Source organism: Megalobrama amblycephala, linkage group LG16 (assembly GCF_018812025.1).
Source record: "Megalobrama amblycephala isolate DHTTF-2021 linkage group LG16, ASM1881202v1, whole genome shotgun sequence".
Lineage (NCBI taxonomy): Eukaryota > Metazoa > Chordata > Actinopteri > Cypriniformes > Xenocyprididae > Megalobrama > Megalobrama amblycephala.
Genome location: NC_063059.1, coordinates 11,015,730 through 11,041,785, shown reverse-complemented (window position 1 = coordinate 11,041,785; position 26,056 = coordinate 11,015,730). Strand labels below are relative to the sequence as shown.

General features: G+C 36.1%; 2 protein-coding genes across 6 annotated transcripts in view; both read left to right on the top strand.

The window, feature by feature from the left end:
- Positions 1-2,072: 2,072 nt before the first annotated feature.
- Positions 2,073-12,526, top strand: LOC125248960 (P2Y purinoceptor 14-like). The gene is made up of 3 exons (XM_048161125.1): positions 2,073-2,189; positions 8,855-9,288; positions 11,509-12,526. The coding sequence occupies exons 1-3, from the start codon at positions 2,127-2,129 to the stop codon at positions 12,203-12,205; spliced, it is 1,194 nt and encodes a 397-aa protein (XP_048017082.1). The 5' UTR covers positions 2,073-2,126; the 3' UTR covers positions 12,206-12,526.
- A 7,995-nt stretch (positions 12,527-20,521) lies between these two features.
- Positions 20,522-26,056, top strand: part of gpr171 (G protein-coupled receptor 171) — a 7,037-nt gene continuing 1,502 nt past the window's right edge. Inside the window, exons 1-3 of one of the 5 annotated variants that reach the window (XM_048161751.1) lie at positions 20,522-20,827; positions 20,916-22,192; positions 25,637-26,056. The exon at positions 25,637-26,056 is cut by the window's right edge and continues 1,502 nt beyond it. In XM_048161751.1, the coding sequence (XP_048017708.1) occupies positions 25,920-26,056 (137 nt within the window). In that variant the 5' untranslated portion in view covers positions 20,522-20,827; positions 20,916-22,192; positions 25,637-25,919. Of the gene's footprint in view, positions 22,193-24,829; positions 24,941-25,636 lie in introns of all 5 variants that reach the window. The other 4 variants (XM_048161752.1, XM_048161753.1, XM_048161754.1 and 1 more) reach the window with 4 other exon arrangements.

Below are 26,056 nucleotides of genomic sequence, written 5' to 3'. Positions count from 1 at the left end.
AGCGCAGACGTATGCCTGGATCAACCCTGAAGGACTTGCGGGATGCTTGGAATCCGCATCCAAACTGTAAAACCTGTGGCAGAACATACAACTGAAAGCTCATGGCCTAGCTTGATGTCTCTCACAGTGGTTAGGATCAAATCTACATGTGCAGGATACAGATGTGCCTGCATCATGGTCAACCCCATATTATCCCTAGAAAGGTGGTTCTCTGTTTGGGAGAAAGCAGTTTAAGAACAGTTCCACGCGCTTTATATGGGCGAGCACGACATCTCGATATTGTGCCGCTTACTCTTCTGACTGGGCTATCAACCAGTCGTCGACGTAGTTGAGTACACAAATGCCCTGGAGTCGCAGAGGAGCCAGAGTAGCATCCATGCACTTAGTGAAGGTGCATGGGGACAAGGCTAGGTCAAAAGAAAGAACCCAAAAATGGTATGCTTCACCCCCGAAAGCAAACCTGAGGAACATACTGTGTTCTGGAAAAATTTCAATGTGGAAATATGCATCCTTTAGCTCTATCGTCACAAACCAATCCTTGGATTGAATTTGTGGCACTATGAGTTTGACAGTTAGTAACTTAGCATCTTTCTATTTGTATGTCCGAAGAGTATTGTTCAAGCCCTGCAGATCTAAAATCAGACAGAACCCCCATTCTTTTTTGGGTATTATAAAGTACCAACTATAAAACCCTGCATCTCACTTACACTTGCATACACTTTCTTCCGCCAGAATAGAGTGCAGATTCTGATCGAGAAACTTTTTTTCCTAGCACACAATTGTTGTTACTATGGCACTGAAACGAGGCGGACGTGAAGCAAACTAAATCCTGTAAGCTTTCTTTATGGTATTCAGAATCCACTGAGAGACATTGGACAGTAGTTGCCACACTGCCACAAAGACTCTTTTTTTTTTTTCAATAGAATCAGTCTACTCAAGGCCCTGAATCTTGCGAGGACCGACCACACTGACCTAGAAGAGCAGTCGATTATAAGCAAAAATGGACTATCTCCTGAATCACCTATGGTGGTGGGAATAGTAGAGACGCCCCCTCAGAGCTCCGAAGGAAGTTGGGCACAAGATGGCATGGTGTGCACAGACCACCCTTGGGAGGGGTCGCTCTCAGGGACCTGGGCTGAAAGGTATCAGGATTTCTTTTTGGTTGCCCTCAAGGAAATCTCCCCTTGGGCAGGGGGGACTGAGTGAACAATCAAAAGAACAAAAGACCCCTGATTGTCCAGGCCAAAAAAGGGCTACTTTTCATGCTAGATTAATTTTATGTTACATTAAAGTCACAAGTACTGTAGCTCCAGCCTGTTTAATGGATGTAGATTCAAAGAGACTCCAATAGATGGCAGCAAATCAGCATGACAATATGCACAACAGAATTTATTAACCCCCCCAAGCAATGTCACTGACACTTGTCTCACAGTGAACAAAGGTTGAAAACAGGTTGGAACCGAAAGATTTTAGCCATTTTTTGCTATTTTAGTCAATATTATTCAGTGTGAGGTTCTTTGTCTGAGACATCAACAGTAGCTTATTATTCAGGATGCCCCTCAGCTATAGCAAATCATTTGCATAGCAAGAACAGACACCAACAAAATTGATGACTCATAAAGCGAATAACTGATTCAAATAAAACTCACAATATAACATAACATAAACCTTACAAAAAACAATCCCCTCCAAAACAAACCCATCTGACAGTTTCAATTGTTAAAGTACTTTTCAAAGTACTGTACAAAACACACAGCTTGCATTTTGTTATGTCGTGTCTGAGAAAACGAAATAGGAACCACTTTGACTTGCAAATGACAAAAAAAAAAAAAAAAAAAAAAAATAATAATAATAATAATAAATTATTAGAGTACGCAGTCTACTCCTGCAACTGACCCTGTACTCTATATCTTCAATGTCTTCATGTGTCACCACAAAATTGCCCCACCACGTCACACCCCAACCACCTGATTTTTTTTCTCATACTTTCAGACTTATTCTCACACACACATACACGTACGCACACACACACACACACACAGACACACACACACGTGCGTGCAGATACATAACCCATTATACATTTCCTCTTTACATGATACAGAAGGAAGTTATGAAGGAAGTGAATGAAAAAGATGAAACATCTAGATCAAAGCTCACTGGACAGCCTGGGTACGGGTGGATTTCAAGTAAGTTAAATATTATTTGCTATTTTATTAATTGCAATTAAGGTTCTACCATAAACATGTTGTTGGGTCAGTTTGAGGGAAAGGTTTGTAATTTCTCAATGCAAGTAAATTGCACCTTTTTTATATCATGTTTCAACTGTTAAATAAGAAAAATTTGATGTCTTTGTTTTGCCTAGATATTAACTACATCTCAGTGTACTCAAGAATTATGACAGAAACCTCTTAAAGTTTTGAATATATTCATTATGTAAAATGTGTAATTACCATGACACAACGTATGAATAGTATGTATGAATGTTTATAATTCCAACATACTACATTTATTATATTAGGTTGTGGTTCAATAAACTGTGTGAAACAAAACATCATTATAATAATAATAATAATAATAATAATTTAGCCATGAGTAAACTAGAGTAGATTACAATGTTTGTTTGTTTTCTGTCCTTCCTTCGACAAAACCGTATCCCATTTTGAGTGTCAGATTACTTTGTCTGATATTTACTTGAAAATACATTGAACTGCTAATGGAAAACATTGTTGAATGCTTTGGATTATACAAAACAGTGTCAATGTCAGTATTCACATGATGACACAGTGTCAGCATCAACATTTGTGGTGCAGAAAAGAACACCTTAAAGTGGCCCCTGTGAACAGACCTGACCTTTGTTAAAGAGAGTTTTTCTCAGTCATTGAACTTGATAATTGTCTCATTATGCAGCTCTCAGCACTGCAAGAGAACAACAGAGATTAAATCTGATTTTGCAACAAATGTGTTTTTAAATGTGATTTTGCAAGATTTTTTTTATTTGTTTTGCACTTACAATCATTACATCATTTTACGGATATAAGTTTATTATAAGCCCAAAGGGTGTAGTCGTTCATAAAAAAAATTAGTTTGGCTAAATGGAAATAGGACAAATGGTGATGTGCTGATGACAAAAATTATTGTTATACTTCATGAACTATACTTTTGGCTTAGGTCAGTCACTGGTCTACAGACACTTGCCAATTTGGGGATTTTGTCAACTTTTATTATTTTTTTATTATTATTATTATTATTATTTTTATTATCATTATTATTTATTTGTTTTGCAACAAGGAGCTATTTTGGATAAATTTAAACATTTTTTAACAATTAACAAACAAACCACAATTTATCTGCATGGTAACTGACTTAGACGCGCAGATACGGGTCAGATTAGACATAATCATCCCTGACTGAAAAGGGAATATCCTTCTTGTGGTTTGTTACTCATAAACTAAGAAAGACCTTCTGTCACTTCTAACTTTCTCTGAGTGATCATTTTACATGAAAATATAGCCAAAATCACAGCACAGCCATTTTCTTTGTCTTATGCTATATTAAAACAGAAAATTAAGTAAATGTGAACAGCTTTATTGTGAATTCAGATATATTATAATAATACAATATTTGCACACAAAGAGTAGGAGAGAAGCAAACACATACAAACATGGCACAATGATGAAATTAATTTGCTACTCAGCATGTGACATCATCTAGTAACATTTAGCCTTTTTGAGCAGGCTTTAGCTACTTTCCATTGAAAGTAATAGTCTGTACTAAGGTATAAGGTATATAGGGGTTGTTCAATTTTTGTTGTTGTGTCTATTTTTAAATTATAAAAATTATAGCTAGATGCTATTTATTTATTGCATGTCAATGTACCTTAAGAGTCCCGTGTCTGTTGCACTCTATATTAAGCTCTGTCTTTAAGCACAATACCATATCCTGTGTGAATAGAGCTTTTTCATAGATAAAGTGTTACTGCACCACTTCCAAAAAAACTAAATACAGTTTTTTTTTTTTTTTAATTGCTTACACACCATTTTTGAAACTATGGCTTTTTACTGTGGCCATTTCTCAAAACTCTACACACACACACACACACACAAAAAAACAAAACAAAAAAACACACGCACAACATGCAAAATGTCACTCTTCTAAAAATTGTATTTTTTGTGTAGTAACTCTACACACAAACATCAAATGATTAGCCACATATGCCAAACACACAGATGTGAAAAATGTAAAACACTACTATCTTGTATCTTGTGTGTGTGAGTATATATATATATATATATATATATATATATATATATATATATATATATATTCTTCCTTTCTCACAACACTGAGTTTTGAATTTTAAGTGATGAATTTATGTGTAAATGTTTTCACACATGATCATGGTGGGTGTAGGTAATTGGGAAATGACTGTGGCATTTACATGGCAGTGTTTCCCAGATGAAACAAAAGAGTTGTTGTGTGTCTAATGAAGAGAACTCTGTTTAGAGTTTTGCTAAATGTTTGTTTTACAATAGCAAACTGAGTGTAGAGCATGTAATGTGCTTGTAGCTTTGAAGATTTGGTCTAAAGTTTTGGTACAGGAGTGAATGGTTTCACTGAGTGGGCCTCAAGTACCACTTTTAGTGTGTAAGCAACTTTAAAACAGGCCCATGTGTAATTTTTGATTTCTGTATTTTATGTGGATGACATTAAAGGGTTAGTTAGTAACTAGCTGCTTATTAGCATGCATATTACTAGAATATTGGCTATTTATTAGTACTTATTAAGTACATATTAATGCCTTAATAGGCCTGCAGGCGGCCTACGCTTAATCGCCAAAAGAGTAATCTCTGACCTGACGCATGACATATTGACGAACACAGAAGTGCAGAGGATAGAGCAAAACAAAACACTGGTCACGAATTAGAAGTCTAAAATGAGAATTTTTAAAGAGAAATATCGTAGGATTTCAATATAAGAGGAGCTTGAGTTTGTTGCACAGAAGTATTTGTTTGAACAGTGAGAGGCATCTAAGCTTATGATACTCCTACATCCTGCGACATACATCGTGTCAGAGGTACTCATTTGGCAAGTCAGCTTGCACAGTATGCATACGGTCACCTGGCGGAAACTCATTATTTTAGTCTATAAAGTTTAAAATATGGTTATTTTTCTTACAAAAACAAAAACCCATCGCTTCGCTTCAAAAGGCCTTTATTAACCCCCTGGAGGATGCTTTTTTTTTTCTTTTTTCTTTTTTTCTTCCGTTCACTACCATTATAAAGCTTGTAAGAGCCAGGATATTTTTAAATATATCTCCGATTGTGTTCTTCTGAAAGACGATAGTCATATACACCTAAGATGGCTTGAGGGTGAGTAAATCAGATAAATTGCTTGTCAGTTCACCTTTTAGAACTTAATCCTGTTCTGCACACACACAGTTCAGTAATTTATGGGTGTGACAACTGCATTGTACAGCCAAATTAACTCCTGAAAAATGCAGGTAGTGACAACCGGATTTACAAAAATTCTACACAGCCTCTTCTGTATTCGTGGTGCAAGAAATCACAGGGAAAAGGGTACGAACCTTGAGTCTTGAGCCATTCGTGTTACTAGATCGTACTAGAAAAAGAAATGCAAACAAGAACAAGCCAATAATAAAGCCAAAAGCCTTATATTGGCAATAAGACCAACATATTGTGACCAGTACCTAAGATAAGGTAATCTTTTATTATCCCACATGGGGAAATTTGTCTTGGGCCATCACCCATGCTTCAGTCAGCTCACAATTAACACACAATAATCAACAAACACAAACAATAAATAAAAAAAAAAAACGAATGATAACAAAAATAACACAGCAATAAATAAATACATTTTAACTCCATAAACTGGATCACTTTATGAACCATGCCTACAATGAGCAACAATGCAAGTGTTTGCTCTGTGAAACAGCCTAACAAACACAAACAAAAGGACGCCTATGTTGATTTGGTCAAAATTATCGAACATAACAAGTCTTTCACCATGTAATGTTATTTTGATCAAAAATAATAATAATGGATACCAAACGCATGAGATGCCAGAGAGTTGCTATTTTTAACATGGCGTCAGTCATTGCAGTTTTGGGAGTGAGTTGTGTTCCATACACACAAAAAAATATTTCACTACTAAATTCAATTGCAGTTGTCACTCCAAAAACGTGTGTAGACTTCTACAGCAGTAGCCTACTCTTTCCCAGCAAACACAAAACATTTTGCTCACATTAGCATTTGACATTTTAGGAAAGTTCTCTGTAGGTTCTATTTTTGTAACCATAAACTAAAATTGTCAGAACATTGCAGGGAACGTGTTTGTGCAATAATCTATTAAGAAACTTAACCAAAACTTCTCTAAGGGTTATTTTTAGGTTTTATTTTTATAACTATAAACTAAGATTCCCTGTATATAGAATGTTCCCTAATGGTTATTTTTGAGTTTTTGCTATCATTTTGCTAGCTTTTTTTTTTTTTAACCATAAACTTATCTTCTCAGAACTTTGCACAGAAGATTTCCGTGTGCAGCCTAATAAGAATTTACACAGAACCAGTGTTGGGTTACTCTAAAAAGTAATTAATTACTAGCTACTAATTACATCTTCAACAGTGTAATAATTAGATTACAGTATTAATTACTCTCTCTAAAAAGTATTGGATTACTTATTACTAATAGTTTTCTAAATCCCATATCAACTTCAACCATTTGAACAGTACAAGGATAGACATGAAACTGCACTTTTGATTCTTTCAAATAAACAATATATAATTGCAAACATTATTCTTGAACTGACCAAAGTGTTTAAAGGGAGGTTACATTAAAAAAAAAACATACATTTTAACATTCAATTTTGATGTTAAATCCACTATTGTTTTATATAGAATATGGAACATAAATAGAATATAAAGTCGGTAACACTTTATAATAACTCATGTTATGAAGCATTAGTTAAGCATTAGTAAATAGTTAATTCATCATTTATAAGGCATTGCACCTACATTAATAGACATTTAATAAGCAGTTTATAAATACAGCTGTAAATGCCTTATTCTTGATTTATAAGCATATCTATAATGTGTTTAATAATTTTATTTTTATACTTTAATAATGATCGATTTATCATTTCTAAATTTACTATTACATTAACTACTAAATGTTTTATAACTACCTGAATTAATCATGAATTACAGTAGGAATACATTTTAATAAAGCATTTTTAACACACTGTTACTATTACTATATGTCTAAATAATAAGATGTATAAATGTACATTTAAATAGTTTATTAATAATTTACTTATTCTTTCTAAATGATCTTATGAACCAGTGGTAACTCCTAAATAACTGGTCGGTAAATAATGCAATACTTAATTTAGAGATGATAAATTGTTCATGAAAATACAATTATTAAACACATTATAGATATGCTTATTAATCAAGAACAAAGCATTTATAGCTGTATTTATAAACTGCTTATTAATGTTTATTAATGCTTTATAAATGATGAATTCACTATTTACTAATGCTAATGACTCATAGTGTGCAGTTATTACAAAGTGTTAAAGGGTTAGTTCACCCAAAAATGAAAATTATGTCATTAATGACTCACCCTCATGTCGTTCCAAACCCGTAAGACCTCCGTTCATCTTCAGAACACAGTTTAAGATATTTTAGATTTAGTCCGAGAGCTTTCTGTCCCTCCATTGAAAGTGTATGTACGGTAGACTGTCCATGTCCTGAAAGGTAATAAAAACATCATCAAAGTAGTCCATGTGACATCAGTGGGTTAGTTAGAAATTTTTTAAGCATCGAAAATACATTTTGGTCCAAAAATAACAAAAACTATGACTTTATTCAGCATTGTCTTCTCTTCCGGGTCTGTTGTCAATCCGGGTTCACGACTCCGCAGTGACGCTGCTGACGTAAGACGCTGCTGACATGTTATCTGATGCGCCCGAGCTTCGTTTACAGTCTGAGGGAGACACACACTGTATTCAAGCTATTCTACATTGTTTGTATTTTGGTATTGCTATATTTTTTAAAATGGTGCGTAAGTGTGCATGTCGCGGATGTCCTAATCGCCAAAGACAACGATGTAAAAGTGCATTACCAACGCTGACAGATGAAAGGATTCAATGGAATCAATTCAATGGAATCAATTCAATGGAATCAATTCAATGGAAAGGATTCCAGAAGAGAATACAATGCTGAATAAAGTCGTAGTTTTTGTTATTTTTGGACCAAAATGTATTTTCGATGCTTCAAAAACTTCTAACTAACCCACTGATGTCACATGGACTACTTTGATGATGTTTTTATTACCTTTCTGGACATGGACAGTATACCGTACATACACTTTCAATGGAGGGACAGAAAACTCTCGGACTAAATCTAATATATCTTAAACTGTGTTCCGAAGTTGAACGGAGGTCTTATGGGTTTGGAACGACATGAGGGTGAGTCATTAATGATATAATTTTCATTTTTGGGTGAACTAACAATATTAAGAGTAATCCCTTATACTTTTCAAAGGAAAAGTAATTAAATTACAGTAATTAGTATTTAGTTAACCCCAAAACTGCACAGAACATTTTGTAATGATTAAATATTTTTAATGTTTCAGAATCATTATTGTCTCACCAAAAAGCAAGATATTCAGTAATAAAACTTTATGCTTTATAGACATATTGTTGAAGATTTTACATTCTATGAATAATGTGTTACAACACATTTCACTTGTTGCACTTTGAGAATGAACTTCTTCAATGCAATAAATGTAAATATCATTTGGTGACTAATCTGTCTCTATCTGCATCTAGATGGAGTCAGCAGTTTCACAAACTCTTAGAACTGCAGTTCCACTAACCAGCTTCGCCACTGCCCTGGATGACATCACAGAAGCAAACACGACTCGCACAGAACCAAACGCTTCCTGTGAAATGTCAAAGATCCCAGCTCATCCTGTTTTCATATTTGCATACTCACTAGTGTTTCTTGTCAGTCTGGTGCTGAATTGCATCACGATGCGTGTGTATTTCTGCACTAAGCACTGCGTCCAGTCCAGTGTCACGGTCTACATGAAGAACCTGGCCGCAGCTGACTTCTTCCTTTGCCTTTGTTTACCTTTGCGCATCGCTAACTATAGCAACAGTTCAGAGATCATGCGTAATATCTACTGCAGCTTTGGAGCAACAGCCTTCTATTTAAACATGTATGCAAGCATTCTCTTCATGGACTTTATTGCTGCAAACAGGTATACAGCTTAAACTAACACCTACAGTACTTGTGATGACATACACTACCGGTCAAGAGTTTAAAGGAATGTATGAATAAATTATGAATAAATTTTAAATTTATTAAAAACAAACAAACAAACAAAAAAATCCTGTGATGCAAAGCTGAATTTTCAGCATCATTACTCCAATCTTCAGTTTTATATTATCCTTCAGAAATCATTATAATATGCTGATTTGATGCTCAGTTATTATCAATTATTAATGGTACTTTAAGCGTTAGTTCACCCAAAAATGGAAATTATCTCATGATTTACCCTCAAGCCATCCTAGGTGTATGTGACTATATTCTTTCAGATGAACACAATCGGAGATATACTTAAAAATATTCTTGCTAAAAAGCCAACAAAATGCATTCATTCATCATAAAAGTAATCAATACAGCTCCAGGGGGTTAATAAAGACCTTCTGAAGTGAAGCAATGCCGTTTTGTGAGAAAAATATCCATTTTTAAATCTTTATAGACTAAAATAACTAGCTTCCAGCAGACGACCTATGCAAATCGACTTGCCAAAAGAGTAATCTCTGACCTGATGCATGACATTGACGAACGCAGAAGAGCAGAGGATAGAGCAAAACAAAACACCGGTCATGAATTAGAAGTCTAAAATGATCATTGTTAAAGAGAAATGCTGGAGGATTTCAATATAAGAGAGGAGGAGCTTAAGTTTGTTGCCCAGCCCTATTTTTTTAAACCGTGAGAGTCTAAACTTACACTACTCCTACACAGTAAATCTCCAGAGTTAAATCAACTCTGCTCAGAGTACATTTGGTCCCTCTCTAAATAGTGTTAAAGTAACACTGAAGCAGAGTTAAAGTTAATGAGATAATTAAGCAATTAATAAGGCTGTGACTGAAGTCAGTTGTAGTTCTTGTGTTTCTCTTTTCTTAAGTGATTCTGCTTGTTAACAGCAGGTGTTCATCACTAATGAACAACCATTATTTAATTAATTGTTTAATTATCTCATTAACTTTAACTCTGCTTCAGTGTTATTTTAACACTATTTAGAGAGGGACCATATGTACTCTGAGCAGAGTTGATTTAACTCTGGAGATTTTGCTGTGTATATTCTTCATCAGGAGTTATTCATTTGGTATGCGTACGTACACTGGAAGCTAGTTATTTGAATTTATAAAGATTTAGATATGGATATTACAAAAAACACACTTCACTTCACTTTAAAGTTACCATACTTGGCTACACTACACTACACTTCAATGTTAACATACTTGGCTACACTTCACTTCACTTCACTTCACTTCAAAGGAACTGGGAGCAGGCGAGAACTAGATGATTAACTATGGAAATTAACAAGGATCTAGAGCACAGGCAAACAGGAACAGGGAAAACCAAACTAAAACACAATCACACTGAACAGAACTAAACATAACTGTCAGTTATGTTATGCTTCATTGTGTTTTAGTTCAGTGCCTGTTTATGACCCAGTTTCCCAGTGTGTCTGAATAGTCATTCTGTTCACCTGTTATCTCATTATCTCCTGTGTATTTATACTCCCTGTTCTGAGTACAAAACGGTTGTTTCTCCTGTGTTTCCCTGAGTTTTTGCCTGCCTGTACCATGAGTTCTGAATTAAAGACTGTTCTAGCGATATCTTCGCTTTTGTGCGCTTCTATTGTGCAGCCACTCATAACAATAACCCTGACACTTGCTGAATTTGAATAATATTATTTATTTATTTTTTAATATTACTTACCCCAATTTTTAATGGCAGTGTATCACAGTTTCCACACAAATATTAATCAGCACAACTATTTTCAACATTGATAAAAATAAGAAATGTTTTTTGAGAGGCAAATCATCATATTAGAAAGATTTTTGAAGGATCGTGTGACACTGAAGACTGGAGTAATGATGCAGAAAATTCAGCTTTGGTCACAGTTCATTTCAATTATAATAATATTTCACAATATTAAACTTTTTATGCAGCCTTGGTGTGCAGAAGAGACTTATTTCAAAAACATAAACATTCTTAATTATTCCAAACTTTATTGTACTTTACAAATAATGTGTGTGCAATTTTTTTTTATTATTAAACTCTTTCTCGCTTCCAAGGCATGATACTACAGCTTTCTTCAGAAATAAACATATATAACTCCAAGCATGAACACATATTAGATAATAAAAATGAATAATAATAATAAAATGATCTTTTATCCCAGGTACCTGAAGATTGTCCGGCCATTGGAGACTCATGCTCTGCAGACAGTTCGTACGGCCCGCCACATTTCTGCAGCTACTTGGCTCTCACTGTTAGCCATGTCTTCCATCTACTTGATCCTCTTTCTCCTGACCTCCTGGGGTCATGATCAAAAGCCTGATAAAATTGGCTGTGAGGCTTTACACAGTCCTCAGCTCAGTCTGGTCTACAAAATCACTCATTGTGTGTCCATGGTAATCTTCACTTTTGTGCTGGTGTCTCTGATTGCTCTTTACTGGGGAACTTTGCAAAAGGTCAGACAAGCTCAGTTGTCCACACAGACCACATCCAGAAGTAATAAGTTCAGAAAGTCTAAGCGCAACATGCTAGTTCTTGTGGTTGTTTTTTGTGTGTGCTTTGTGCCCTATCATCTGGTGAGACTGCCTTATGCATTTATCAAACTTCAGACGAAAAGCTGCACAGCCCAAGCATTCTACGTCCTGAAGGAGCTGACTGTCCTACTATCAGTGCTAAATGCTTGTTTGGATCCATTTATATACTTTATCTTCTGCAAGGCCTTCAGAGCCCAGCTGAGCCTCAGGAAGGACAAAGATTCGCTTAAAGACAGTGACGATAGAGGACAGCAAAGGCGAATGAGCAACATGTTGAGCTACATTGAGACAAAGATATCCACGCTCAGACGTGAAAGCGTCATTTAACGCAAAAATTCCCAGGAAGGAAGACAATTTTCCTAGTAAACAATGAGAAAATATGTGCAATGTAGATGAAGGCTCATTAAAGGCTCAATTTATCTTAAAAGCATGCCCATCTTCGGTTTTGTCCTTTTCTCTTGCGCAACATTTAATTTTCAGTTTTACTGTTACTAGATTACAGAATGAAAATAATCGAATAGTGAATTTGTTGCTAGAAATTAAAGCTGCAGTCTGTAACTTTTTTGGTTAAAAATTATCCAAAATACATTTTTTACCAAGTACCAGCCAGTGTTCAAAACTATCTCCTTACCTTAGCCCGTTTCACAACGTTAAGCTTGTAATAATGTTTTATCATTCGGGTGGTACTGGTGGATCTCCGCGGGAAATTCAAGCATTCAGCCGTTCGTCTTTGCGTCATTACGTCACGTCTGTTTACATAAAGAAGGAGTCCCAGCTAATAGGCTATATCATGTGAGGATGCTGAGATCACTTACAGCCTTTTCTCACAGCAGCTGCAATAATTAAACTTATTTTGATGGCGGATTGTAATCCAGAAAGGTCCAAATGACAATCATCAGTGACAAATGGAGATTAACACGTAGTCAAGCAAACTAGCAAAAGACTTCGGACTGCGGAGTGGCTACAGAAATTGAAATCTACAGGTAACACACTAAATACACAGTCATGCAATGTTGATGTTGTTAACATTAAAGTACAACAATAATAATAATTTGCACGGTTTGACGTGATCCGAGCTAAGTGATCATTAGATTTAATCACCATTGGCAGCGCGATTTATTATAATGCTTTTTTTCTCAGTTGGTCAGAACAAAAGTGACAGATTTGTTATTGTTCAGATGACATTTTCCGGTGAAAATTCTTATTTTGGTCATACTTACAAGTTGTAGAATCTGTGATTCTGAAGTACAGTATCCACACCGATATAGTGACTGACAGCAAACATTAGATTCATCCGCGCTGAGGAGCCGTGCCGATCCACAACCCCCGTAAAGATGATAATTCCGCAAATAACTGCAACTGCAGGTTTCAAACAGAGATGGCAACAAAGAGGCAAAACTTACAGACTGCAGCTTTAACGCTGAAGATTCATCGCTAACTGATACTTTCAAGGATGCATTAAATTGATCAAAAGTGATATATAAAATAATATTACAAAATAATCAGAAATGTTTCTTGAGCAGAAAATTATCATATTAGAATGATTTCTGAAGGATCATGAAGATAGCACTGAAGACTGGAGTAATGATGCTGAAAATTCAGCTTATATATATTTATTAAATTGTAATAATATTTCACAAAATATTTGTTATATCTGTATTTTCGATCAAATAAATGCAGCCTTGGTAAGCATAAGAGCCTTCTTTCAAAAACATCTTACTGACCTCAAAACCTTGGAATAATGGTGTATTTAATATTGGTATTGGAGATGATATGATTTGTGGACATGTAGCTTGCTTGCTATGGAAAAATACAGCATTTAAAATGAACAACTGCATAATAATAAAATATTAAAGCTGTTTTTTGTTTCTTTGTTTTTTTGCTTAAAAGATCAGTTTTATTGTTACTTTTTGTTTTGCATAGCGCTGAAACCCTATTGCAATTGTTAAAATTTCCAAGGATCAGCATTCTCCCCTAAAAGTGATCAGGCCAAACCGTAAGTCGAAGACACTTGAAACTTTGAGGAGCTGGTAGTACTCACACCGTCTACAACATCAGCAAGGCTCAGCCCGATCGGCCAGTGAAAACTTTAAAATCGCTCATAATTCCTAAACCGTTTAGCCCTGAGTATTTTTTTTCACAGTCACATTCACAGCCTTGCAAAGCATACTTCACTTGACTCATATACGTACACAGGCGTTCGACACATGCACAGTTTTGAGCTATCAATTTTCAACCCATGTAAATATATTTGTATTTTTTCATGCTAGAGTTGTACAAATGAGGGTACTTTCTAACCTCTTCATACAATCTCTTGTCTATGTTGGCCTCTATTGTCTCTGTAGATTGCATGCGTTCCGTTCCGGTCTGTTCTATCTATGCAGGTTTTCTTTGACTACCTTTTGAATCGACGCCCCCAGGGCATGGTTGCCACCTTGTGGATAAACTAATTACTGCAAAAAAAATTCTATGTGCATGGGCATGTGTGAAATTCTATACGCTGACCCTTGCGTATGCGTAAAAAGTGAAATATTCTTTGGGCTTTAGGCGTAGTGTCTTATATCGTTGGAATCCTTGGCTCAAGACGGACAAAATACATTCCTCGGATTAGCCCGTCATTCTTCAAAAATTTTGATTCACGGTCCCTAAGGGCTACCAAAACTTTCAAAGTGGTTAGAGCCACTTTTACTAAAATGGCTATTTTCACCAAACTCAGCACACCTACGTAAGAGCTCATTCTGTGGTTGTGTGAAAAAGGGCACAGCGACTGGCCACTTGGTGGTTCTATAACAGGAAAAAAAAAACATGAAAATGGCTATAACTCCTTTACCGACTTGAACATTTGCATGCAGTTTCTTTGTCCGAGGTACCAGGATTGTCTATGAGGACATTGACGTATCTCAAAAAACATGTCCGTCATCGGCCAATTAAGTTTGAGCAGCTATCAGACAAGTTAAACGGAGGCCAATCGGAATGAAACTTGCTGGGCCTGTTTGACTCGTTGCTCTAGAGGCCTGTGAGAAATTCAAAATAAATCGGCCACTGGGGGGCGCCTTCATGTTTTTCATGTGCTTAAAGGATTGTATATCTTGCGATTTTTTTTGCACAAGCCCACAAAATTTATACCACATGGTAGAACTCCTCATTATGAACAACTTTGCCTCTAGGACCGTTGCTGTCCATCAAATTGTTTGTTAAATATTGGAGATTATTTCAAAAAACAGTCCTAGGCTTTTGGCTCAACCTCAATAACTGTTAAAAACCTTTAGAAACATATATTTCCTATGGTAAATTGCCTGTATTGGCTGTAAATGCTCTTTTCCATCTATGATTGAGATTAGGTTAGGGTTGCTAAATAAAACATAATACCTTTATTTAGGCCTTAAAGCGCTTGAACTCCAATAATTGCTGCTTGCAGATGTATTTCCTTATTGTGTTTTTATTTTAAAAAAAGAATTGTGGACTTATTTTGTAAATAATAAAGCAATGGTTAATTATGGTGGGAAAACACTTTGAAATTACTTCTCTGTTTGTTTTTTAAATGTCTTGCCCAAGTATTGTATCTTGAGAACATGAAGTGAACTGATTTGAAACAGCTTCCTTAATGGTAGCATTACATGTTGAAGGTCAAACAATTTGCCCAGGTAATAATGTAAAAAAAAAATAATAAAAAAAAATAATGCATCTGCAAAACATAAATATTACTGTAAATTCATTGTTTTGGTTTCCTAAGGTTTTATATTACTGAGCTTTGGATGTGACATGTGCCAGTTTACACATTCGCTGCGTTCCAATTCAGAGGCTGCATCCTTCGAAGGGTGCATTTGAAGGCCGACTCCATCACCACGGTACGACGAAGGCTGTCCCAATTCGAAGGCTTCTTCAAATGCAGCCTCCAAATGCGTTCTTCATTTCCTGTGCAATGAAGAGTACAATAGATGGATGCTGCACGGCCTTACCTACCCCAGAATTCATTGGGCGTCAATGACGACAGGATTTATTTGAGAGAAATTGCAGAATTATACTTATAAACATAAGTATTGGGTTCAACTTACTTAAATATCTAATGATACAAACCGTCCCAGACCGTTTCATATAACAACACTTCGGTCCGACCTTCGTGGCCTTCGAAGGCGCAGCCTTTGATGTCTGAGTCCTTCGAAGGATGCAGCCTCTGAATTGGGACACAAAATGCTGCCAAAATAGGAAGGCATCAAGGCACATCTGAATCAATTAGCTTCACATCCTGTCTCCTAAGATACCTTCATCTGATTGATTTTTGAAGGCAGCATAGATGTATCCATTCGATAGCTGCAGGTCGTGCTAATGGGCGTGCTAAAAGGAGGAGTGCTGAAGGTGAATTGCTACAACAGAAACTAACCCCTTACCCTGAAGGCTAAAAACGTCCCGAAATGGCGCTGATATCTTGCGCTACTTACATTGTTCGGACCCAGAGTCTGCGCAGTAGTGAAGCGTGAAGGGATAATATGCATGGAGCGTTCTTTAGAACTTCCTCAATAATATAAGCCAGCTCGAAAACCTCCTGGTGAGATGTCATTTACTGGTGTGTTGAGCATTAGTAGTGTAATACTTAGTTTATAATCAGAATATAGTCACTTAAATAGTCAGGCATAGCATTAATTTAGTTATTCAAATGTAAGACAGCATAAAAAATAAATAAATAAAGACGTACATCAGTGTTCCTCCTCGGACAATTCAGTTCGACTATCAGTTCACACTTTTATGTGAAAAAAATCTTCAAAAATTAAATATTTATTGTGCACTTTAGTTGGATTAATTGGATAAAATGTGAGTTTTCACAAGTGTGCTGAAATCATTGATCTCGCGCTGCACTGACTGACAGCTGCTGCTATAGAGTGCCCCAGGGATGACGCGTTTTTGTAGGCCAACCCGGAAGTTAGAAGCGCACGGGTTCCCTCGACTGAAAGCCTATTCATTTTTCCCATAGACTTTTGGAAAATGGCAGAAAATAAGCTCTGTGTTTAACAAAGGGTTATGACACTTACACATTTTGTCTATCAAGATAATCTTTACAAGTTAAAGCTGCTGTAGGTAACTTTTGTAAAAAAATATTTTTTACATATTTGTTAAACCTGACATTATGTCCTGACAGTAGAATATGAGACAGATAATCTGTGAAAAAATCAAGCTCCTCTGGCTCCTCCCAGTGGTCCTATTGCCATTTGCAGAAATACACCGCTCCCGGTCAGAAACAACCAATCAGAGCCAGGAGGAGTGTCTTAGCAGTGTCAATCAATCAAGCTCGCGTGCGCGCTGATCACACCCCTCTCATGCACAGCGCCAGCGCATACAAGCTTCAAGATTACCGGTGTGCCGCAGCTTTGCTTATGGCGAAATAAAACGATGTTATATGCAAAGGACCACCCTGAAATCTACAAGAAACCATGCCATACATAATTTGTCAGTCCTGTTTTGAAATGATCTTAGTTGTGTAGTTCTTAAAAAATTAAACAAATCAAGCAGGGATAGCTCCCTCCACCTCGGAAAAGCCGCTCCGATATTTACCCTCGTTTTATTTCGGGCTCTATCTAATTCTTTCTTTTTGGCTTTTTTATCATCGTCATCTGTCTTTTTCCGTTTACCCGTCTTTATTTTATGAGCATATGCCACTCGAGGAATTGGCAGTTTGGATTGTTTTTCCGCCATAAGCAAAGCAGCGGCACACCGGTAATCTTGAAGCCTGTATGAGCTGGCGCTGTACATGGGAGGGGTGAGATCAGCGTGCACGCGAGCTTGATTGATTGACACTGCTGAGACACTCCTCCTGGCTCTGATTGGTTGTTTCTTACCGGGAGCGGTGTATTTCTGCAAATGGCAATAGGACCACTGGGAGGAGCCAGAGGAGCTTGATTTTTTCACAGATTATCTGTCTCATATTCTACTGTCAGGACATAATGACAGGTTTAACAAATATGTAAAAAAAATTTTTTTACAAAAGTTACCTACAGCAGCTTTAACAACATTTATAGATTTTGAAGCCTAAATAAAGTCGTCAGATATAAAAGGCTAACAGTAGGCTATAAACAGACTACAGCACACCATGGTCGCGGATCAACGTCGTCACCACCAAGCGTCCTCAAACTTTATTTAGAAAACAACTTTATTTAAAAACATGCTCACTGATTATGATCTGCGCTGTGTATGAATACTTATCCACTTTTTCATGAGAAATGCTGTCCAAATGTCCTGTTTGTCATGATGATGTCTAAAGTCCCCGCCAAAGGAAGTAGTCCCTTTTAGCAATTTGTTAGCAACCGCCGAATTTAAGACACAGTAAAAGTTTAAAAAATCAAGTGGGTTATAACTGGTGTGTTTTATGTCATAGATCAAAACGTGAAAGTATTTAGAGGCTTTGTTAACCACAGACCTTAATTCAGGCGATTTAGCAAAAACCCATTCAAAAAACCCATAGACTTTACGGTGTTGGAACCGGAAGTCCTAAAATGCTAACTCGCTTCCGGGTTTTGCCTACAAAAACGCGTCATCCCTGGGGCACTCTATTAAAAAAGGGAAGCGGGCTGCTTGATTTCTGTGTAATTCATTCACAAGAAAAGTTATTGTTTTTCTTAAGATTTTTTGAGTATTTCATACTTCACATTGACAAAATGTATTTTTAAACCTAGTTATTTTATAATCTTTAATATTTAGTCAAAAAATGAAGTGAAAAACGATTAGAGGAAATGGCTGATATATGCGCAAGTAAATGCTACTTTGCCGCCACCTGCTGGTTAAAGTAATTATTGTCTTTTTTATTTTTAAATAAGTTTTCTATGAAATGTTAAATTTCCTACATTTCCTACAACCTTCGGTTTTACAATGGGGACAATCTCAGAAGGATGAACAAATAATGTTTGTGGTCATCACATTAAAAATAACATTTGAAGTGCTGGGGAAAAATGCGTGTGTGCGTGTCTTACAGGCATGGTGTTTTTAACCAGTCGCAATAGCTTTGTCTTTATTGCAATCAATAAAACTGGTTTATTGGCAAATTAGGTAAATGTGATAACTGCATTAAAATATGAATACAACATTAAAAAGTCTACCTTTGAACAGCTAACAGTTCACCGGAAATGCCTGAGCTGGCTTAACGACAACTAGGAAGTATCCGTGCATATAGAGGGTATGCACGTGACGTCACCGTCGACCGTTACGACTGCGGTCACGCCCACTGAGTGGCAAAAGACTGAGCGGCAGCATTGGCTTTCAGCATGAATGTCGCGAAAAACACACAAAACACATCCAAAACGGGAAAGAGCTTTGCGACTGACTGTACAAATAGCTTTGACACAAAACCTGAGGTATATATTTAAAAACTGCAGAAAGCTACAGAAAAAAGAAGCAAATGTATCACTGCAATTCACACAAACAAGCTGGACTCCAGGCAGAGAAACATGTTTTGCAGTTATCATTTTGTGTCAAATTGTTTGAGGTAAAATCATACCGTATTACTGTATTGTTATATATTATGTTGACAAATCATCAATTAAATATTTTCCATCTTATATTCTGCATAATTGGGTGTTTTTCAATAAACAACACTGACAAAAACTATACTATAAAACTACATATGTTTTAGGGCTGGACAATATGACGATATAACATTGGATATAAGTGATTAGGCGGATTTAAACCTACCTATATTGTAGTTATATAAAATATTCACAGGCAGATTTGCTTTATGTTTTTCCCCGGCGTCGAAATCAGGCACATATATCAGGAAACACGACTCCTGGCTGCATGTCAATATCCATGGATTAGGTTTATTTGACAAGTTGTAAAGAACACATTCAATTCCAACCTTTAGTGTAATTCGTTAGTTTTACTCGCGTTTTCGCAGTTTCTCCTATTAAATCCAGTCATGCTGCAGGTTCTTTTGTCACTCAGTCCAGCTGAGGGAGCGCGCTTTTGGCGGGAAAGTGACGTCGATGAGCCGCGGTGGTATCAGGTCCCATTCACAATCTCACGAACTCAATTGCAAGCACACACCCTGTACTTTTTTAAAAGTAACCTGACTGCTCCAGTTTTGATGTCTGCTGATTGAAGTACAACTGAAGGCTTGTTAAAATAAGGTAAATACAACTACTAATCACATAGTCATATTTAAAAAGTAACACATATTAATATATTGTATTAGGGCTGGGAAATATGGGCAAAAATATTATCACATAATTTTTTTCCCCCATATCAGTCGGTATCGATATTTATCACAATAATCATTTACCATTAATGAGGAAAGAAATGTTTTCCACATATTTGTTAGACCCTGAGAATTGAATGTAAGATAACTTGTTTGCTCCACAGAGTAAGCTACCTTTTAATAATAAATAAGATGTTTTAATAATAAATAAGATGAACTGTATAAATTAAAACATGAAAATAATATATATATATATATATATATATATATATATATATATATATATATATATATATACCATTACTAAGAATTACATTTTAGTATACAATAGCAATATATTTCTGTCATAATTTCAAGTTAAACCAGACTTTTATTTTGACATTTTGCTGTGAAGCTCTTAGTTTCCGTATCAGCGTGTAGCCTATATGATATTTGCTGCTATGTTCTCTTGTTTGTTAACATAGCAACCATGATTAGTTCTTGTACCCTCAGGTGTTTCTTGTTTTTTTTGTCATCTTGTTTAGATTCCCTGTGTGTATATATAGCCATGTGTTTTAGTCAGTCTTTGCAAGTCGTTGCCTTTGCTGTTTGCATTCCTGTTCAGGATTTTGTTCCCGCTCCATTATTGGATTATCTTTGTTTATGTTTTTCTTTAATAAACTTTTGCTGCATTTAGATCCTCACCTCACCTCATCCTCGCCACTGCTGTTGCGCAGTGACTCACAAGATGGATCGAGATGCAAAGACAGACCACAAGACAAACTCAGCAGGTATTATCTGGGACACGTTGAGCAAACTTTGTTCCATTTTTTTCAAAATGTATTGAGTATTTTGTGGAGGAGTTCTTTTCTTTTATAGCTACCTCATGCCTGGTGAACAAACAACAATGGAGACAGAGAACTACAAAATAAGAGTCCAAGACAGACGCAGGGAACCTAGGCAGGGATCGTGACAATCAAGGCATCAAGGCACATCCGAAAACAATGTTAGCTTCACTTCCTGTCTTCTGAGATACCTTCATCTGATTGATTTTTGAAGGCAGCATAGATGTATCCTTAGCTGTCTATCCCGGTTGGTGGTCAAAATGAAATTTAATAAACTGATTATAAGGGTAAAAACAATTTAATTTCACAGAATCAACTTTTTTGAGAGGTCTGTAAAGAAGCAGAGCCTTAAAATTATTGGTGATCCAAGCCATATTCTTTGTAAGGAGTATGAGCTGATGCCCTTGGGGATAACTTAGGTTACCAAACTGTAAGTTGAATTGGTATGAATTTTGTAAATTATTGAACCAGTAATGATTGGTGTGTGTGAGGGTGAGGGTAGATGTTTAATATGTTGGGTACTGTGTAATGTCTTAGGTGTATAGTGTATTATTAGAATTGTGTATGGCATTTGGAAATGTCTTGTGTTGTAAGGATTGTATAGAAGATTGTTTTGTGTTGACCTGATTTCACGATTGCACAAGAATAAATGAATAAAGGATAAATTAACTAACTAACTAACTAACTTGACTTTACACCAACAAACAAAAATGTATGGGTTAGATCAAGACCGTTGGTGAGGACAGTTGAATGGAAGGACATTTTCACTCAGGTTTGCACATAAAAAGAATGGTTACTAACCAGGAACATGGTTGGGAACCCCCTGCTCTAGACCTTGTGTTTTAGTTTTAGTTTTTTTGTTCCACTGACCTATGTCTTGTTTAACAGCAAAAACGCGTTCTGTATGAACCGGCCATAACAGTACAACTTTAATGTTTTACACGTTAAATAGAAAGTCAAAAGCACCTGTCTTTCAAACCAGGAAGTGACAGCCCAGAGAGCGCATGCAAACGAGTGCGAACAGTCTTTATAGACTAGTGGTTTGTGGTTGTCTAGAAACAACGAATCTGGAAAGTTTGGGTTTCCGCTGCGTCAGTGTACTACGTGCATTCCTCTATTGGCTGATATAATTAAAACCAAACCCTAAGAAAAGAGGAAACTGGATTTGCAAAGTAGCTGAGCCAATGCAGAAACTCTTCGAACAAGTATCTAAGTAGCTGTTTGGGTTGTTCAACAAGACCAACGTACAGCAAGAGAACAAAAACACATTATTCCACCGTCTGATGTGATGTTTCTGGGGAGTACGACGAGGTAAGTTCTGAAATTCTAATTCTGATATGAAGCGCCATGTGTCTGTCTCTTCTCGTCTGAGATTTTATGCATTTGATAAGTTGGAGATTTCCAAAAATGTTAATTTGAGGACTGACCTTTAATATGTACTCAAAGTAAAGAGTAAAATATGTACACCCTGGAGAGACTGGTATGGGTAATGACATAAAGATGTCCTTTAATGAATGCAGCAATGAAGAATATGTAAGCTATGTATAATTGAACTTATTAAAAAGTCTAATAGAACATAATAGAACAATAGTTTGAATCAAAACGAATAAATAATATCCGTCATCCATCACACTTTAGTTTAGGGTCCAGTTTTCACTATTAACTTACTATTAACTACAACTTTTACCTCAGTAAACTCCTAATTACTGCTTATTAATAGTTAGTAAAGTAGTTGTTAAGTTTAGGTATTGGGTAGGATTATGGGATGTAGAATATGGGCGTGCAGAATATGTGCTTTATAACTACTAACAAACTGCCAATATTTCTCATGCATGTTAAAAAACAGCTAGTTAATAGTGAGTATCGGACCCTAAAATATTACCATAATATTTACATTATTTCATAATAGACATAATTCCAAGTTTCACCTCTAGTTTATTGGCCATAAATGTTGATGAGTTTCCCTTTTCAGCACATTAACTGACCACAATCTGACTCACTTCCCTTAAGAATATGTACAGTATGCAGACTATTCAAGGTTTTTCTTTCTTATCACCATTGCAGAATATGCCAAAAGTTTTGGTTAGTCAAAATGATATAAAATTGCCCATCCAGTATAAATTTGTATTTTCAAATGATGAGTGTTGAGAAAAAGACATAATTTATTCGTTTTCATCTGCTTGCAATCCACTGGTCCACAAGAACCAAACAAGATTGTATTGGAGTTGTGGATTATTGATAATGTTGCGGTTAAGCGCTCAGACTTGAAGAAGACCAGAATAAGCACTCTGACTATCAGCAATATGGGCTTTAGGCATTTAAGGCATTGTGGGTTTAAATTGTGATCTCTTGAGTGCAACAGGTATTGAAAAATAAAAATAAATTATAGTTGATATTTGTCATATTTATAAATGTATTGCTTTATTACCACAAGACCATTTTCAACTAAATGATATACTTTAAGGACTGCCAATTGTTGTTGTATTATTAATGTTTAAGTAGATATGATAAGCATGATAATCATTTGCTATCCTATTGATTGATTGATTGATTGATTGATTGATTGATTGATATTGAAGCTGACCTCAAAGCAGCAGCTTCTCTTGAACTTGCAATGTTAAAGGATTAGTTCACTTCAGAAATAAAATTTCCTGATAATTTACTCACCCCCATGTCATCCAAGATGTCCATGTCTTTCTTTCTTCAGTCGAAAAGAAATTAAGGTTTTTGAGGGAAACATTCCAGGATTTTTCTCCATATAGTGGTCTTCACTGGGGTACGATGGGTTGAAGGTCCAATTGACCCTTTGCCAGGAGTTTGATTGACAAGCGATCTAACCAGTCATAACGCCGAATCCGCCATTTTGTCTGACAAAGCAGTCAGGGGTGTTAGTAAATTAACGTCAGTGGACTTGAACTTGAAAAATGGTATGTACTGACGTCTTTCCACAATTGAAACAACATTCCTTCTGATGTTCATTCATGTTTATTTGATGCTATAAATGAACTAGTAGGAAGAGATGATCGGTTCACGAGCCGCTTGAACTGAGGCGCTATACAGCGATCTGTCACGACACATTAAAGAGCCACAAAACGGTATTTATTGTTTAAATTTCTTTAAAAATGACAAAATTTGAAATTTCAGACTTTGTTTCATATCAAAAGTAACCTTCTCTGTCTTGTCTGTTGACGCGTTGTTAGTGTCCTCTAGTGCTCCGTGATATATTTTTCACTGCGTGAGAACATGATGTGTGGCGAGAGATCGCATGGCTTGTCGGACATAGCAACAGTAACTAAGGGGGCGGGTCTTTGCGAACGGTCAATTTGCAGTTTCAGTGCAGCTTCAAAGGGCTCTACATGATCCCAGATGAGGAATAAGGGTCTTATCTAGCAAAACGATCGGCCATTTACTAAAATATACAATAAAAATGTATATACTTTTTAACCACAAATGCTTATCTTGCACTGCTCTGCGATGCGCGTCCACGATTTCACGCATTACGAAATCACGTTGGAAAGGTCACTCCGTGACATAGGCAGAACTACCAATCCAGTGTCTACAAAGCGAACGTGCAAAGAAAAGGTAAAACAACGATGTCCGAGGATTTTGAAGTTGGAGGAGAAAATGAGATGGATTGTTTTCGCCCTACCATGGTACTTCCACCTACGTCACGTGTGACTTTTCCAACATGATTTAGTAATGCGTGGCGCATCGCAGAGCAGTGTAAGATAAGCATTTGGGGTTAAAAAGTATATACTTTTTAATTTTTTTTAGAAAATGACTGATCGTTTCACTAGATAAGACCCTTATTCCTTGTCTTGGATCGTGTAGATTCTTTGAAGCTGCACTGAAACTGTAATTTAGGCTTTCAACCTGTTGTACCCTAGTGAAGTCCACTATATGGAGAAATTTCCTCAAAAACCTTTTTTTTTTTTCAACTGAATAAAGAAACATAACCCAGACGGCAACATAGTGTGGCCCAGATCCGGCCCACATCAGGTACATGTGGATTACACACGGACCAGATGCAGGCGGGGAAACATCTTAGATGACATGGGGGTGAGTAAATTATCAGGAAATTTTCATTCTGAAGTGAACTAATCCTTTAACATACCTGCTTGCTGTATATAATTTTGAATATTTTTTTAAGATTTCTTTTCTTATGTAAAAAAAAAATTCATTCACAGTTGCAATTTTATAATTTTAGCTTATGGGGTGTCCCTTAACTTTTGTGGCCTTCTTATAAGACCCCTCAGTAACTGCTTTAATGGATGTTGAGGATTGTTTATTAGACAGCAAGTTGACTGGAATGTGGTCTAAACAAAATTAATGTGAATAAGATTAATAAATGCTTTAAAAGAATTTTTGTTATTAGTTCTAAGGGAATCTAATTTAACTAATGTTAATAAATTGAAACCTTATTGTAAAGTGTTTCCAACTTATCTATAACAGAACACACTGTCTTTAATATTAGAAGACAATATCTTTCAATTAAAACATTAACAGTGCTGTGATCCAGAGAAAATATCAAGAAATAAGTATTCTTGATTTATTATGATAGAATTGATGATTTTATTGCAGTTGCCTTGATAGGTGAAAGTTGTTATCAAGCAAACTAGTAGTTTACACTGCATCTAGACCAGCGCAAGCATATTCACCTATTCATAGAAACAGTTCATATATTACTGTGAAACATCATTAGGCCAGTAACCGGGGGTAAAATACTTATATGTTTTTCTTTTTTTCACTTTCCAGGATTTCTACGTGACATTTACTATCTGATGCTGATAGGTGACATCATATCCTTGTGCGAGCAAAACAGGAAAATGTTTTTGCATGCTTAAAGAGGGGACTTACCACTTCCTCCTCCAATACCTTTTACTTTCTGGTGAAGTGAAAAACCAAACTGTTTTCAAATGTACTTGTTATTCTCGGTGTCTGACAAGAGTTAGACACGCGAAGAAAAGGAGAACTAAACAGTATTTACTCGATAACCTTGATTTTATTTATTTAGAGTTTACACAGTCCAGATCCAAAAATGGGGAGTCCAAATACAAGCATCTGCGTGATCAACGACAACATGGTGCCCTTCGCCACAATCTACATCCTCATCTTCCTGATTGGAGTGGCTACCAGCATGGTGGCACTGTGGGCCTTCATAACCAGCCGAAGTGC